Source organism: Portunus trituberculatus, chromosome 18 (genome assembly GCF_017591435.1).
Source record: "Portunus trituberculatus isolate SZX2019 chromosome 18, ASM1759143v1, whole genome shotgun sequence".
Taxonomy (NCBI): Eukaryota; Metazoa; Arthropoda; class Malacostraca; order Decapoda; family Portunidae; genus Portunus; species Portunus trituberculatus.
In genome coordinates this window covers 6,177,922-6,195,465 of record NC_059272.1, presented here as the reverse complement: position 1 = coordinate 6,195,465, position 17,544 = coordinate 6,177,922, and the positions used below count along the sequence as shown (strand labels likewise).

The window sequence follows — 17,544 nt, the reverse complement described above, 5'->3', positions numbered from 1 at the left end:
GAGACGTTGACGTGGAGGGTTCACGAGACGGTGGCGTGGAAGGTTCACGAGACGGTGACGTGGAAGGGGAGGTGGAGAGGTGGCGAACAAGGTAACAAGCAGAGGAAGTGATGGTAGTGGAGTATGTTACGGGCGGGCCGTAACATTTCCTCCCCCCTAAGACCTCCATAATGGGCTCATGAAGGAGGTGAGACAGGAGAGCTTGATAAGGCGTCGGCGATGATGTTGTCCACCCCCTTGATATGGTGGACTTCCAAGTTGAAGGGTTGAGTTAACAAGGCCCACCTAAGAATGCGTTGGTTTCGGTTCTTTATGGCGTGAAGGAAGGCCAGAGGGTTGTGATTGGTGAAGACCTTCGTAGTTTGAGGACCAGGATGAAGGTAGCACTCAAAACGTTGGAGCGCCAGGACGAGTGCCAGAGCCTCCTTCTCGATGGTGGAGTAGTTGAGTTGGTGTTTCTTCAGCTTGGTGGAGTGATAGGCGATGGGATGGAGGATGCCACTTGTGGGGTCTGCTTGAAGGAGGACAGCACCCACTCCAACTCCACTCGCATCCACTTGTAGATGGAAGGGGCGGGAGTGATCTGGCGTCCAGACCACTGGCTCCGAGGAAAGGAACGCCTTGAAATGTTGGAAGGCTTGGTCACAGGTCGGGGTCCAGTGGAAGGGGACGGAAGTGCTGATAAGGTCCGTCAGGGGCGCGGCTAGGGTGGAGAAGTTCCTACAGAATCGTCTGTAGAAACCAGCCATCCCCAAGAACCTCATGAGAGCTTTCCTGGTGGTAGGGACAGGGAAGCCAAGGATGGCCTCCACGTTAGCTCTCTGGGGGCGAACCTTGCTGTTCCCCACCACATGTCCCAGGTAGACCACCGTAGACTTCCCGAAGGTGGACTTGGCCAGGTTGATTGTAAGCCCGGCTTCCTGCAACCGACCCATCAGCCTTCGAAGACGGGTCAGATGTGTCACCCAGTCGTCCGAAGTCACCACCAGGTCGTCCAGATAGGCAGATGTTCCCTCCAAGTCCTGGGTGATATAATTTATAGCCCTCTGGAAGGTGGCGGGAGCATTAGATAAGCCGAAGGGCATCACTGTGTATTGGTATAGTCCGAAGGGGGTGATGAAGGTGGATATTATTTGGGCCTCGTCCGAGAGGGGAATCTGGTAGTAACCCTTAAGTAAATCTATGGTGGTTACAAATTTGGCTACTCCTATGCTATCTATAAGGTCCTCTATCAAGGGCAATGGGTAGGAGTCTGGCACTGTCACTTTATTTAATTTCCTGTAGTCGGTGCAAAATCGACTACTACCATCTGGCTTAGATGTTAACAGGCAGGGAGAAGCCCAGGGGATATACTAGGTTCTGCAAGGTGATGACAGAGCAGATAGTCTACCTCTTTTTTCATCAAGTCTCTTTTAATGGGTGAAATGCGATAGGCTGGTTGTCTTATAGGCTTGATGTCATTAGATATTAAAGTTATATCATGTTGGATAGTAGTACAAAGTCCTGGAAGGTCACCTGTGATTTCTAAAAAGTCTAGCAATAACTTTTTAAGATCAGACTGTTGTGAAGGTGTTAAGGAAAGAAAAACCTCAAGGTTGGACATGATTTGGCTGTTTGAGGGGCATCCTTTAGGTGACGAGAAGAGGAATTCGATGTCGGACTCTTCCTCGGGGGGCACAGGACCAGACTCCTTCCCTACCAGACATACAGGTACAGTGCGAGACAAGTCGTCCTCTGGTTCTCTGGAGTGGTAAGGTTTCATTAGGTTGATATGAACTAGTTGGGAATCCTTACGACGGTCAGGAGTGTGGACCACATAATTTAATGGACTTAGTTTTTGAGCCACAACATAAGGTCCCATGAACTTACTGTGAAGAGCATTGCCTGGAGTGGGGAGAAAAAGTAAAACCTTGTCTCCTGGTTTGAAACTTCTCATGACAGATTTGGGAAGAGAATTTTGTTGCATTTTAGTTTCAGATTTGAGGAAGTTTGATTCAGCATAAGATCTGACTTCACTGATTTTATTCTTATGGTTACTGATGTAGTCAGACACACTGGAGCTTGAAGGAGTATTTTGAGTAAACCATTGATCCTTTAATATTTTGAGAGGCCCCCTGATCTGTCTACCATAGAGTAATTCAAAAGGGGAGTAACCTAAAGAATCTTGAGGAGATTCTCTTAAAGCGAAGAGAAGGAAAGAGATACTTTCATCCCAGTCTCCTTGATGCTCCAAGCAATACTTCTTCATCATGGATTTTAATGTTTGGTGAAACCGCTCCAGACAGCCTTGGGATTGGGGTGGTAAGCCAAGGAGGTTACATGGTCGATGTTTAGCTCATTCACTATCTGTTGGAAAAAATTGCTAGTGAAATTGCTACCCTTGTCAGACTGAATTTGTTTTGGAATTCCTACCGAGGTGAAAAAATGTATTAGATGTTTTACAATGGTCTTTGATGTGATGTTCTTAAGAGGAATGCTTCAGGGTACCTGGTAGTGGGATCCATGAGGGTTAACAAATACTGATTCCCTCGTTTGGTTTTGGGTAAGGGCCCTACGCAGTCTAGAACGATCTTTTTGAAGGGCTCCGTCTGAACTGGAATAGGCGTCAGAGGAGCTGGCACAAGGCGTTCGTTAGGCTTACCCACAATTTGACATATGTGACATGGTTTTACATAGTGTGACACATCCTTTTTCATTCCTGGCCAAAAAAAATGTTGAAGAGCCTTCTTGTAGGTTTTTTGGATGCCTAGACCTGACAATCCATCATGAGCTGGCTGGTCTTACAGACAAGGGGATGACAACTTGAGATGTTTCTGACCAGGTGTCTAGTTGTTTCAGTTCAGGAGGTCTGTAGGCATGCATCAGGACTCCTTCCTGATAATAAAAACAAGGCAATTTAGACATATCCTTCGTCTCACTGGCAACATGTCTGATCTTAGCCAAAGTGAGATCCTGTTCCTGAGCATTAATCAAATTCTCCTTTGAAATGATGTTATTGTACAAGTTGTCAGTAGAGGCAATCATTGGTGGAGGAGGTGGTGAAAGGGCAGGGGACTTGGACTGAGACCTGGTGACTGCACACACTGGGAAGAAGTGAGGGGATGTTTCGTCCAGGGTCTTAGTGGGACTTTCTGTTAAGGGAGAATCAAGAACAATTAAGTTTGGAACAGCCAAGTTACCCGCAAGATCATTACCCAGTACAAGATGTACCCCCGGTACTGGCAGTTCACCAGGTTTAATGGCTACCACAACCTCTCCTGAAATGAACGGGCACTGTAAGCTAATATTAGCCAAGGGATAGGAGTGCTGCGATTCGAGACCTGTAAGGATCACCTTCTCCCCAGTGAAAGCCTGTTTGATGTTAGGGATGACATCTTCCCTTAAGATGGATTGGGCAGCACCTGTATCACGCAGAACCTTGACATTTATTGCCTTGTCTTTACCATCAGTCAGGGACACTTTACCTTGATACATGTACGAGTCATAAAGTTCTAGAGGAGAGTTGACAGGGTTAGCTAGGGCCACTGGTTTCTTGTTCTCAAATGTGTTAGGTTTAGGGGCCACAAAAGAAAGTTGACGTTGAGAGGCCTTGCAATTTGGGTGTCTACATTTCTGGATCGTGTGACCTGGCTTCTTACAGTATGTACACCAGGGGGAATTATATGCATTTGGCGAGAATCCGGTCGGCTTACCACCCGCGCCCCCAAAACCTTCCCCAAAGGAGGACCTAACATTAGATAGTGAACCACGACCTCTACTACCCAGGGATCCCATCAACAAAGCAAACGCATCAGCCACTTTAGCGAGAGACATAAGATCACTCTCTCCCCGTTCTTCCACATGCCTCAGAATATTAAAGGGTAACTTGTTCTTCCATTCTTCCAGGACCATTAGATTGAGCAACTCCAAAAAGGTGGTAATGTTATGGGCGGCTAACCATTTCTTAAATTGTCTTAGTTTCTCACTAGCAAATTCAACATAGGTGTGAGACTCTGGTTTCATATACTTTCGGAACTGTTGTCTGTGAATTGATAGAGTAAGCGTCTAGAATGTTACCTTTGATCTCTTCATATTCTACCTGATCACTAAGGCTGTTGTATACCCTATAAGCTTTTCCTACTAGCTTAGGGACAAGGAGAGACACCCACTGATCCTTGGGCCATTTATTCCTATTAGCAATGCTCTCAAAGGCACGAAATGACCCATCAACATCAGATTCATCAAAAGGGGGAATTAGCGGAGCAGCTGTAGCAGGATTAAAGCTTGCTAACTTTTTCTTTATATCTATTTCTTCCCCTCTAAACTTGGCGTCATTTCGTAGGGCTAACTCCTGAATTTCTAACTCTTTCTCCTGCCTTCTAAGTTGTAACTGAAATTCTCTCTTTTATCTTCTTTTCTGCCTGTAGTTGCATTTTTCTTTCTTCTGTAGTTGCATTTCTTTATCTTCTTTTCTGCCTGTAATTGCATTTCTTTCGCTTCTATTTCTGCCTGTAGCTGCATTTGTTTTTCATGCATCCGGTATTCTAGTCTAAGCTTCTCAATTTCCCACTGACTTATCCTACTCTTATCCTGTTTTTCCTGGGGACTGTGTATTATAGTCCTCGTAGAGGCTGACATGGGAGTTAACTCTTCTATGGCATTTCCTAGCAACTGACCTTCTTGCACTAGATGTTCAACAACTACATTCTTAATGACCTCTTTAGTCATCTGAGACGTGATGGGAACATCAAAATGTTTAGCGATGGCTTTCCATTGGTCCTTTTTTATATTAGCACCTTTAAGTTGTTCCAGAGAAGGGTCAACACAAAAATCTTCAACGTTAAACTGAGCGGAAGCCATGTTAAACAAACAAAAAAAAAAAAAAATGATAAGTGAATTACTTAAGTGAGGAACTTGGCAGAGTGATAATAAAGGCAACCTTGGAAATTACCTAGATTATACTTAAGTAAACACTTATGAGTACAATCACTAATGAGGGGTAAACTAGAGAATTACGGCATTAAGAGGGATCTGGATTACTCTAGTTACAAGACTTGAGAGTGAGGAGCAAATCGTACTGAGACTTGTTATTGATAAGGAGGCGGATTAGTCTGAGAGACTAGTTAAAATGGCCGATTCTAACTAGCGAGAAAAATGATCCGCGAAGTGAGGGGATTGAGGATTCGCATGAAGATATGATGATCCCAACACTTGGATAACATTTATTACACACCTGCCTATGTGCAAAAAATAGAGATAAGTGCTATCGGTGAACACGCCTTTCTACCTGGTTTCCTGCTCTATCACTGCTGTGATACCAATGAAAGTCACGAAGCACGTTTAACCTAAAAGGAGCCACTTGATCGCACAAAGGTAAATTTAAACCACACGCAGAGTAAGTCACAGAAAAAAAACACATCAAAGTCACAACACCACAGAAACACACACAAAAAAATAATGTAATCACAGAAAAAAAGTCACTGGAAAAATGGAACACTGAACAAGGGTTATAATAGTCCTGTCACGGTCGCCAATTGTTACGTTCACCGGTTAAACGGGTAAGATTGGCATCGGGGAGCCGGTGAACAATAACAATAAAAAAAAAAAACACTGCAGGTTCAACTGGTGAGGAAATGCAAAGGGGCACTTTAAAAAGCTATTTTAATAACCCATAATGAAACTGACATACACATAGATATAACATGAAACATATGAAACTGACATACACATAGATATAACATGAAACATATGAAACTGACATACACATATACATATAACACAGAAATAAATACAACAATAAAGAACCCAACCTAATACCTAACAATAATACTAATCCTAAATGGAGGCAATGTGGAAAAAACGGACGAGGGGAAGTGATACTTATGCGGTGTCGCAGTGGTGAAGTGCTGGGTGATGGTTGATCCCACAGTAGTCCAAGAGGCATTGTGTTCACTGGTTGAGGCCTGGACCTCAACTGACTTTCCAGAAAGCCAAGCTTGCTTTAACACTTCCGCTGGAGTCGAATGGGGCCGCGTGAATCCAACTTCGGGACAGTAGCGGGCTTCATGAGACAGTGACGTGGAGGGTTCACGAGACGGTGGAGTGGAAGGTTCACGAGACGGTGACGTAGAAGGGGAGGTGAAGAGGTGGCGAACAAGGTAACAAGCGGAGGAGGTGATGGTAGTAGAGTATGTTACAGGCGGGCCGTAACAGTCCCCAAGTCAGACTACTCTTAAGGTAGTGACCCAAAATGTCTTGGCACCTCCCTCAACTTTTTCTTCATAACTTCTGCAATATTCGCAGTCTTAGATCTAATTTTCAATCTGTAGAACACCATCTCTCTTCTACTAAATCTCACCTTCTTTTCCTCATCAAAACACAACTGTCTCAGGCAATGGAGAGTAGCCCCTTTTCTGTTCCCTCCTACTTTCTCTATCCTCATTTTCGTTTCAAAGCTGGATGTTGCGTCTATGTGTTCAACTATTTTACTTACTCTTGTGCCCACGCTGCTGAATCTTCCGAGTTTTCCACCATTTGGCTTCAACTCAATAGTCACTCTTAACTAAATTTATCTGTGTTGTCTACCTCTCCCCTAAATCCTCTGACTATAGTAAATTCTTTGACTATTTAACTTCCAAAGTGGAGCAAATTCTATCCCTCTATCCTTTTGCCAAGATCTCCATCCTTGGAGATTTCCATGTTCACCAACAGCTTTGGCTTTCTTATCCCTTCACTGACTATCCAGATAAATTAGCCTTCAACTTTGCTATCCTACATGACATAGAGCAATTGGTGCAATGCCTTACTCGTGTTTCTGACCGACTTGGAGATACACCCAATATCCTTGATCTTTTCCTTACCTCTCATCCTTCTGTTTCTGCTGTTACCCTATCTTCTTCATTGAGCTCCTCCAATCACAACCTCATATCTATATCTGTGAACTTCACATCTCATCTCATGCTATAACAGCTTCTATGAAGTTAGGTGTTCTGCAGCATCTCTGTCAGTTTTCTCGCCCCTCCAACTACTAACTCTATAAAAGGGTCTTATTCATCCTTGTATGGAGTACTCTACTTTTTATATGTTTGGGGGGTTCCACTCACAGTTTTAATAAAGTGGAATCAAAAGCTTTTCGTCTCATTCAGCATCTTTCTCACTGCCAAAATGTTGCACCTCTTTCTATCTTTTATTACTATTTCTTGATAACTGCTCTATTAATCTTGCTAACTGGATGCCTTCCCTCCTCCTGTGGCCTTGCTGCACAAGGCTTTCTTTTTCTTCTCATCCCTATTCTGTCCAACTCTCTAATAGCTACAGGAGTAAACCAAAATTCCCAATCATTTATACGTTTCTCTGGTAAACTATGAAACTCCCTGCCTCCTTCTGTATTTCTATCTTCCTACGACATGACTTCTGTTAAGAGAGAGGTTTCAGGACTTTTTTTTTTTCTTTTTTTTTATGTTATGGCCTATAGTACCTGTAGGCATACTTGAAGAGTATATAAGGGAAGCGCTGTTAAGGTTCCACCCATTAGTGGCACAGGCAATTTTATTTATAGTGGTACCCATATTAGGGCCCATATCACCACCCAAGTGCATCTTTGGTGTAAACATCTATAACCTGGGTATCATGGTGACATGTAGGTAACTTTAAACCACTTGACAAATGGCATAGCTTCAAAGTGGTACGTGGTGGGATTCGAACCTACGCATGGACGTCTGCCTGATCCCACACTCACCTTATTCACTACGCTACCGCCTCCCTGTCTTTTGGCTAATTATCTACAAATCTTTCTAGAGAACCTGCATTTTAAGTAGACCTTTTTGAAAATTTTGTTTGTCTTGCAAAAAAATAAATAAATAAATAAAATAAATAAAAAATAAAAAATAAAAAAGCACACACACACACACACACACACACACACACACACACGGCCCGGTAGCTCAGTGGTTAGAGCGCTGGCTTCACAAGCCAGAGGACCGGGGTTCGATTCCCCGGCCGGGTGGAGATATTTGGGTGTGTCTCCTTTCACGTGTAGCCCCTGTTCACCTAGCAGTGAGTAGGTACGGGATGTAAATCGAGGAGTTGTGACCTTGTTGTCCCGGTGTGTGGTGCGTGCCTGGTCTCAGGCCTATCCGAAGATCGGAAATAATGAGCTCTGAGCTCGTTCCGTAGGGTAACGTCTGGCTGTCTCGTCAGAGACTGCAGCAGATCAAACAGTGAATTACACTATCAAGTAGAGGTCATATGAGTGATAAAAGGTTAACTATGAAGGAAAGAGACCAGTAAAGAGTGAATTTTAGGAGATGATGAGACTAAAAGCTTTTGTTTACACCCTATCTAGTAAAACTGCGAGTGGAAACCCCAAAACATGTGAAGAGTACTCCACACAAAGACAGATAAGGCTCTGGTACAAAGTTAGCAGCTGGAGGGACAAGAAAAACTGGCAGAGACGCCTCAGAACACCTGTGTTCCCAGTCTGGAATACAGGTTACACCATTGATTTGACTCTTTTTGAATCTGTTCAGCAACATTGGACTAAGCAAGTTACGGGTCTTGGTAACATGTCTTATGGCCAAGATTACAAAACTGTAGACCTGTATTCTGTAAAAGGGTGATTGCTTCATGCTGATTTAATCAAGTGCTGGAAGATCTTTCATGGGATGTCTGGTGTTGCTCCTATTGATATAGCATACACCCTCTAAGAGGGATGTTGAGAGGTCATGAATTTAAGATATTTGTTTCCCATACATCCTGTGAAGCCAGACATAGACTTCATTCAGCTCGAGAGGTCAGGCATCAGAATGCTCTCCCGTTTGAGTTAGCTGAAACCTCGGTAAATTTAAAAAGGGACTCAGTGACTTTTTTAGGTGATGAAATATTTGAGACTCACTAACTGCCAACATATTGTTTTTATCAATGCATATGGGCTTATAGCACACTATCCAGTCGTGTCTTCATCCCTTTCTTTTTACTTTGGTTCTTCTTTTTTTGTGCTGGCGTGCTAGCCACCGTGGGATTCCCCCCAAGGGAGCTCAATCAGGTAAGAACCCCACATTCCCAAAAGTTCCCCAAACTTGTTGGGGATAGAAGGTTGATAATATTTTATCTGCTACTTCATATTACCATATTATATGTATTATTGTAGTTCCAACCAATACACCACACATAGCTATACACATTCTCACGGTTTAGATCACTGTGGTGTTCAGCAAAAAGCAGTCAGCAATCCGGTGATCTTTATTCCCTTGGTGTACAGAGGTGTGGGGCGACTACCCAGCTCGCCTTCTGCTCTCCCACTGACCCGACGCCTCGCGTCACAGTCGTCCTCACTTCCCCTCCCATAACAAGCAATTAACTAGGTAACTAGGTACAAGTGTAAGAGCCAACGACACCCAAGTATTTAACCCATCACCTACACACATCATAGTACATTACAACACAGATACATATACATTACATTACACCCCCCCCTGATCTCCAGGATCACAACAATATCGCTGCGGAGGGTGCCGCTCACGGGTACTCCTTCGAAGCACGGCTTCTCGTGGTGCCTCAGGTGGGGGTTCAGCCACCTGCGGCTGCAGCAGCTGGCTTTGCGCGTCAACATGAAGCGGGGGTTCATCTTCTACTCCCGGTTCATCTGGAGTGCCAGCTTCGTTCACTGATAGGCTGCTGCGGTGTCTCAAGTCCCTGACGTGTCGTGGGACTCCATCAACCTCTACCACCTGCGGCGAGTTCACCCTGGTGACGACGCCGGGCTGCGATGCTGAGGTGCAGCGCTCGCCCCGCCTCCGAACCCACACTGCATCGTCAACCGTGTAGTTCTTCCTTGCAACATCAGGGGAGGTGTGAACGGCATGCTGTACCTGATCGTGCCGCACGCAGTCTCGTACTCGGTACCGGTAAATACCACTCACGGGAGCTGATGCCACAGTTTCCCCGTCCCGGGGCGTCACGTTGTACAAGTGGACTGCCTCAGCAACGGAGCAGCCCTTCCTCGCTGCTATCACCTTCACCGTGCGATTGTTCCTTTCCACGATGCCGTTACCAGACGGTGCGTATGCCCCTCTGAAGCGCAGCGACACGCCCCAGCGCGCCGCGAAAGCTGCAAATCGCCGGCCTCGGAAGAGTGTCGTTGTCACAGAGCAGTTCCGCCGGCGCTCCTCGCTCGCAGAAGACTTGTTCCAGGTGACTGACGACGGTGTCCGCATCTGGACGACGTAAGTGCCGCCACACAGCGAACCGAGACGGCCCGCAGTCGACAAGGGACAGGTAGGCGCTACCGAGGTACGAGTAGTGGGTAACATCTGTCGCCAGACGCCACCACGTCTCAGTCACACTCAATGACCCGTGCTGCCACTTCGCCGGCGCTGGGTCGATCTTGCGGCACACCTCACACTGCCGCACAGTAGCACGTGCTTCAGCACGCGTCACTGCTCGTGAGATGTCACGTCGTGCAAAGAAGAGTGTGCGTCGCACGCCGGGATGGCCAGCACGTATGTGAACGTCAGCGACACTCGCCACGCTGCTATCCCGACTGCTAGCTGCTGATGCTGCTGCTACTGCTGCTACACTCACTGCCGATCCGTCTTTGTCACCTCGCACCCACTCCACTGGGACTCGCGTGAGGGCGTCGGCGCGGTTCTCTGAGGAGCGTACGAGCGTCACAGACATGACCAGCTCAAGTTCCGTCACCAGCTGCCGGATGACATCTACCCGACGGCGAATCAGCATCTCCCCATGAGCCTTGGTGCGAAGACGTGCCCGGCCACTCAGCGCATCGTCAATCCAGCGGTAGACAGTCGCAGAGTCTGTTCGCAGATCGATGGTTCACATGCCCCACGCGATGGCCAGATTGACGCCACGAACTGCTGCGTCCAGCTCAGCCATGTTAATGTGGGAGCTCTCATCTCTTCTAATCCAGCATGCGTCCTCGATGGCAGCTCCTTGCGGTGTTTCCACAACAACACCGGCAGCGATAGAGCTGGCGTCGGTCCACACCACTGCCTGGTCTCCATGCACGCACCATTGCCCACAGCACGGATCTTCTTTGGACAGCCTGCTTGACACGTACTCCATCTGCTCGCACAGCGCGTCATCCCCCGTCACGTCGTCCCAGCCCCGGGTACTAGCGTTCACCTTCCGTTTTATCCATGCCACTGCCGGTCGCAGCCAGCCGCCCACCGGCAAATGAGCGATCAGTCACCCGCACCACGCAAACACTGCACGGCGGGTCACTTGTTTCGGTGGCGCGGCAACTGCGTTGTCTCGCGTCCATTGCAGTTCCCCGTTCACCGGACGTACGCGTAGACCCAGCAAGCGTGCCCCGTCCGCCACACGGACTGGCTGTTTACACTCCAGCCCGTAACTCGCGAAGTGTGCAGCAACCTGTTCTGCACTGACCAGGTCTTCATTCACGAGCAGGTCGTCTCAGTGTTGCCAACCGTAGGGCAATTGCCCTACGCGTAGGGCAATTTAGCCTCATATCCTGGTCTGTAGGGCGGTAGGGCAATTTTACAAAATTTGAGCAAAACGTAGGGCAATTACGATTTCTTGGTATGAGTGATAATTATTTTGCATCAAAAGATTAATTATGTAAACGGAAAGGAAATATGCTAAAAAAAAGGTACTAATTTTTAAAAAATTCTATTACCCTCTACTATGTAACAAAAAAACTTCTTCAACAATAAATAATAAGTCACAAGTCATAACATAAAATGCTTCTCATAAATCTGACAGCCTTGTGATTGGCCCGTTTAAAGGAGAGAGCCAATCACAAGCCAGAAAAAGAAGCTTGATTTTGATTTAGAGAGGCCAAATATCTATATTATATATTCAATTTTTTTTTCAAGAAAGATAAGATGTAGGTCTATTCCTGCACTAAACAAGAGAAAACATATTATTTTTGTTGTTGCTATATAGCAGTATATAAATAAAAAAAACTACCAACTAATATCGAGATATTTTCATGATTCATCCTGAATCGTAGGGCAATGAAGGAAAATGTAGGGCAATTTCAGTGTCTGTGTAGGGCGAAGTAGTCTGTAGGGGTTGGCAACACTGGGTCGTCTACGTACGGCAAAACTGCTTGTTCGATCTTAGAGTCTTGAGCCAGGATGGTCTTGACAACTGCTTTCATAACTTGTGGAGCGATGTTGAGGCCAAATCCAAGGCGCGTTAAGCAGTACCGCCGACCTCTCACCATCACGGTCTGGAAAGGCCACAACTGCTGATCTACACGCACCTGTAGATACGCCTTGCGTAGGTCGAGGACGGACACGTTCTCTCCATGCCGGCGCCACTTCCTTAGTTGGTCAGAGCATACGTCGCTGTCGGCAGTGAAGGCAGTCACGCAGTCATTTAGCTCACGGTAATCGAGTACGGGCCGCACCTTACCGCCATTGTTCTGCCACACTGCCATGAGCGGTAGAAGCCCCCGAGGTGCCCCGTGCTGCTGCTCATCGTGAGGTACAAGCCAACCACTTGTAATCCACGACTCCAGCTCCTGGCAGAACGCCTGTCGCATGGAAAGGGGCACGTTGTACTGCTCCACTGTGTTGCCGAGACAGTCAGGGGCAGCACCATTCGTCCACTTCCACGTGACGATCCACGTCCGACTCACTGTGTTGAACTGCACGCTGAAGTCAGGGGCGTCCACCACCAATGGCGCAGGGGCATCGGTGCCACACAACCGTCGCTGTCCAGCGCCGCAGAATTGAACATCACAGGCAGACTTCACCGTGACTCCGCCAAGTGCCTCGATGCCTGCGATGCCAAGTACAACATCCGCGCCCAGGGGAGGCTGGCTCACCACCAGTGCTTCGAGTCTGGCACACAGGCCAGCAGGAGTCTCCACAGACACCTCGCCGACTCCAGTACACCGGAACGTGTCTCCACTGATGGTCGTTACGCTGGTGATCCGCGGTTGCCACCGCATGCAACACGAAGCGTGCACGATGGTCTCGGTGCTGCCTGTGTCAACGAGCACTTGACAACGACGTCCGTTGACTAACAGCTGCACCACTGGCAACGCGCCGCTCACTGGTTTCCGGAGGAGAACGCTGGCGCTGATGCGTCCCTCCTACGTCGTTTCCCGTCCACGGGCATGCTGCAGCAAGATGCTCCGGCCGGCCGCAATTCCAGCAACGACGAGTGCGCCTCGGTGCTCTCACTTGTTGCTCGTGAAGCTGCTCTCTGGCCGTTGTTGGTTGACCACGAGCCTGTGTCACTACAGCTCCAGCAGCCACACCAGCAGCTACACTCTCATCAGAGAGTACAGCACGAGCCCGGCCAGCACACTAACCAGGTCGAGGTCTTCGGCCCTACATCCAGCGCGAACTGTTCTGCGAATGTCATCTGGCAGTCCAGTCACGAAGGCACAGGCGAGGGCACGCTCCGGGACTCCCCCAAACAAAGTTGATAAACTCCGCAGCTCTGCCAGGTAGACGTCGGCGGACTCACCCGGCCGGAGGCGGCGTGTAGCGAATGCCTCGTACGCCGCGTACTGGTCCAAAGCGAACGCCGCGTACAAGGCGTCACGCACGGCTTCTGGAGAACAGCGGCTGGCTTGAGGGAGTTGTGACCACACGGCGAACGCGCCACCAGTCAGGCGCAGCGGTAAGACGGACCGGAAGGCGGCGCCCCGAAGCTCGCACAACATCTCGGCCCTTGTCACCCATTCTACGACGTCCGTTGTACCGTCGAACTCCGGGATGAGTCTAGCGTCAAATGGCGTTGGTGTAAATGGGCTCGCCTTCACGTCTTCCGGGTCTTCGGGCATGACTGCCTAGATAGCTTGTGGTGTTCAGCAAAAAGCAGGCAGCAATCCGGTGATCTTTATTCCCTTGGTGTACAGAGGTGTGGGGCGACTACCCAGCTCGCCTTCTGCTCTCCCACTGACCCGACGCCTCGCGTCACAGTCGTCCTCACTTCCCCTCCCATAACAAGCAATTAACTAGGTAACTACTGTAGGTACAAGTGTAAGAGCCAACGACACCCAAGTATTTAACCCATCACCTACACACATCATAGTACATTACAACACAGATACATATACATTACATTACAATCACACTTCTACGAGCATTTCTAAGCCCATTTTGCCCTATCGGAAATAAAAAATAACTTCAGAACAAAATTTCTAAGATTTACCTCAATTTTAGTTCTGGATCCTTTCACAGCAGTCAGTCAGAGGGCACTGAGTGTGTTTGTTATTAATATTGCGCAGGAGCTGCAGCGGTCTGTCAGTCATAAAGTTAGGTTTAGGGTAGGGTTCTGGTGTTCACTTTATTCATGCAATTTCCTTGAGTTCCAGGAAAATTACCCTAGATGTTTAGTCCAAAGATTAGTTTTTATCACCCTAGACTTTTCAAGAGGTCACTTTTTGCTCGTTTTTGGTGCTCCATCCTAAAACCCCGGTTTTCCAGGAGGTCCCCAAGCTTACTAGACATAGGGAAAAAATAAATACAAGGGTATATTGGTTGAAACTACAATTTTACACTTATGTATATAATGAATGGATTTTGTGAAGGTCTGGAAGGAAGTAGTAAAAAGTAAGACCAGGAATTATATTGGACTATTATCCAAACTAGAAAGTCATGTGGTTAAGTCCCGCCGTTTAATTAACACTTCATGTACCATGGGGCTACAGAAGTGGTGTGGGGGAAGGGAGGCTGTCAAATTTGGCAATGACCCATCACTGTCAGTTTAGTGGCTTCTGTCTTCAACTAACGTCATTAAAAGTTCGTCCCGCATCCAAAGGACTTTTCTTCAGCAACACAATCAAACAAACCATGCCAACCTTACCTGCCTCTTCCTCCAGTGCCGCCCGGAGACGATCCACCACCACCAGTTTATTTCCTTTACTGTCCAGCCCTCGGGCCTGCAGCTCCGCTCGCAGCTCCGCCACCTTCAACTTGCTGGGATCCATTATGTCACTCATTGTGAACCACTAATCTTTCACGGGCACTATGTTCTGATAATTTTACCACCGAACACTTGCTTTGTTGTTGTTGTTTTCGGGCTTCGACGATCCACTAGCTTTGTTGTTGTTGTTGAGGGCTGCCAGGTTCCCCTGGAGGGCCCCTATAACATAATATAACATAACATAAATAATAAGATAACAAAGGGCCACCAGGGCCCATCTAGGTTACCCTGTATCAGTCACACAGCAACCTCGTCATCAGTACTTAAAGATACACTTACAAGTACACAATACATTATATACTAATTCTAAATATTTGGCCCATTAACAGGGCTAAGTCCTGCAGCGAAATCCTCTACAATTTGTGGTCCATATACATGGGGATCATGTCTTGTTTAACTATAGTAAATTTCTTATAAAAACTATCATGCAGCGCTATACATAATTATAAATCTAATAAATTTAAGTGCTTATCTAATTTGTTTTTAAACATTGTCAAACTAGTGCTATTTACAACCCTCTCTGGCAATGCATTCCAGAAGTCTACCACCCTATGACTAAAGAAATATTTTCTTATATCTAACCTGCAGCCTTGCTTTCTAATCTTCCTGCCATGATTTCTAGTCCTCCTTCCCTCCTCTAAGGTAAAGAAAGATCTCACATCTATGTAGTTTGTATCTGAGAACATTTTAAATAACTCTATCATATCCCCTCTTATACATCTCCTCTCAAATGAAAACATGTTTAATTCCTTTAATCTATCTCTATACTCCAGGCGCTTTAATGCTGGTATCATCCTAGTTGCTCTTATCTGAACTGCTTCTAACATGTTGATATCCTGCCTATAGTGGGGTGACCAGGCCTGTATGCAATACTCTAAATGGGGCCTAACATAGGAATTATATAAGCTACGCACCCCTTCCTTACTTTTATAACTAACATTTCTATTTATAAAACCCAGGATCCTATTTGCCCTATTTCTTGCTTCTAAACATTGCTTTGAAAATTTCATAGTCCTGTCTATCACTACTCCTAAATCCTTTCCTTCCTCTACTGCCTCTAGCCAACATCCCTCCATCTCATAGCTAAAGTTTGTGTTGTCTTTACCTAAATGCATAACCTGACACTTTTTAGAATTAAACTCCATCTGCCACCTGTCTGCCCATGCTATCAGCCTGTCCAGGTCTCGTTTTATTCTGTAATTGTCCTTTTCACCCTGTACTGCACATGCTATCTTAGTATCATCTGCAAACTTTGATACTTTGCTACTAATTCCTATATCTAAATCGTTAATGTACACCAAGAAAAGAAGAGGTCCTAGCACTGATCCTTGGGGTGCCCCACTAACCACTTCCTTTCACTCAGACATTGCCCCATTTAATACTACTCTCTGTTTCCTATCAGAAAGCCATTCACTAATCCAATCAACTAACCTACCCCCTATCCCATGTAGTCTCAATTTGTACACTAGCCTCCTATGCGGTACCTTATCAAACGCCTTGCTAAAATCTAGATATATAACATCTATGCTATTTCCATCATCTAACTCCTTGATGATATATTCTAAGATATCGAGCAAATTTGTAAGACAAGACCTCCCTGATCTAAAGCCATGTTGGGTATCTCTAATTAATCTATTCTCATTTAAATGCTCCCAAATACTACCCTTAATGATTTTCTCTAGTATCTTACATACTATACTAGTTAAACTGATCGGTCTATAATTATTCGCATCATCCTTCCTACCTTTTTTAAGGTATGAGCCCTGGCGATGTCCTGTGAGACGCTCACAGGCGTGACAGTTGTCCCGTCTTCTTCAGGAAGACATAGATGAGGCGTAGAACGGCGTGTTGTTTTGTGGGGTGGACACCCGCCGCAGCCAGCAGAGTTGGTAGGTCAAGAGAGGGAACTCGGAGAGTGATAAGTTGTGCTAACACTAGTTTTCCCGCTTGATCTTGATCTTAATCTTGATGCTACAGGTGATGCAGAATTTCTTCTGAGTTAGGCCTTTGTATTGGCAGCGCCTGTAGGGAAAATAAGAAAAAAAAAAAGCACAAACAACAAAGAGGCAATCACCATCTTTCACACCACTAGTTCCTGCATCTAGCACGCCACATTCTCTCCAGGAACTCTTTTACAGCCTCAATCATCCTTTCATTCGTCTCCCCACAGAGTCCTAGCAGCACCACCATCCATTCCCTTCTTGTCATCTCCACTCTGTCATGCCCCTGCCACGGCCCCTGGTCTCTTCAGGGGGCCGTGCCCCAGCTCCCTCAGCACCACTTGCATCATCTCATACCTGTCTCTGACATACTTCACACACTCCAGCACCACATGTTCCACCGTCTAATCCTCTCCCACGTCACACATCTGGCACACTTTGCTGCGGGACTCAGACCATCTATAATTCCTTGCATTCACATCCATGCACTGTGCCCTAGCACAGAAGAGAAGGTCCCCACCCAGGCTTCCATCATACCACTTTTTATACATTGGGGCCTCTTTCTCTCTATACCATTCCAAGGTACTCTTTTACTCAATCCTATTCCTCCAGTCACTCAGTCCCACACCTTTCACTACTCTGTCTATCTCACTCCTCCACTTCCTTACACCCCATTCTCTACCCTCTCCATTTCTAA

At 46.6% G+C, this 17,544-nt stretch overlaps 2 protein-coding genes across 2 annotated transcripts; both read right to left on the bottom strand.

Annotated features, from left to right (window-relative positions):
* Nucleotides 1-9,440: 9,440 nt before the first annotated feature.
* LOC123505752 lies at nt 9,441-10,716 on the bottom strand. Its single transcript, XM_045257407.1, has 2 exons — nt 10,375-10,716; nt 9,441-10,289 (listed from the first exon to the last, which is right to left on the bottom strand). Exons 1-2 carry the CDS (start codon nt 10,714-10,716, stop codon nt 9,441-9,443), a joined length of 1,191 nt encoding a protein of 396 aa, XP_045113342.1.
* Nucleotides 10,717-11,998: 1,282 nt separating this feature from the next.
* On the bottom strand, nt 11,999-13,762 carry LOC123505751. Its single transcript, XM_045257406.1, has 3 exons — nt 13,286-13,762; nt 13,068-13,176; nt 11,999-12,954 (listed from the first exon to the last, which is right to left on the bottom strand). The coding sequence occupies exons 1-3, from the start codon at nt 13,760-13,762 to the stop codon at nt 11,999-12,001; spliced, it is 1,542 nt and encodes a 513-aa protein (XP_045113341.1).
* Between the last annotated feature and the right edge of the window lie 3,782 nt (nt 13,763-17,544).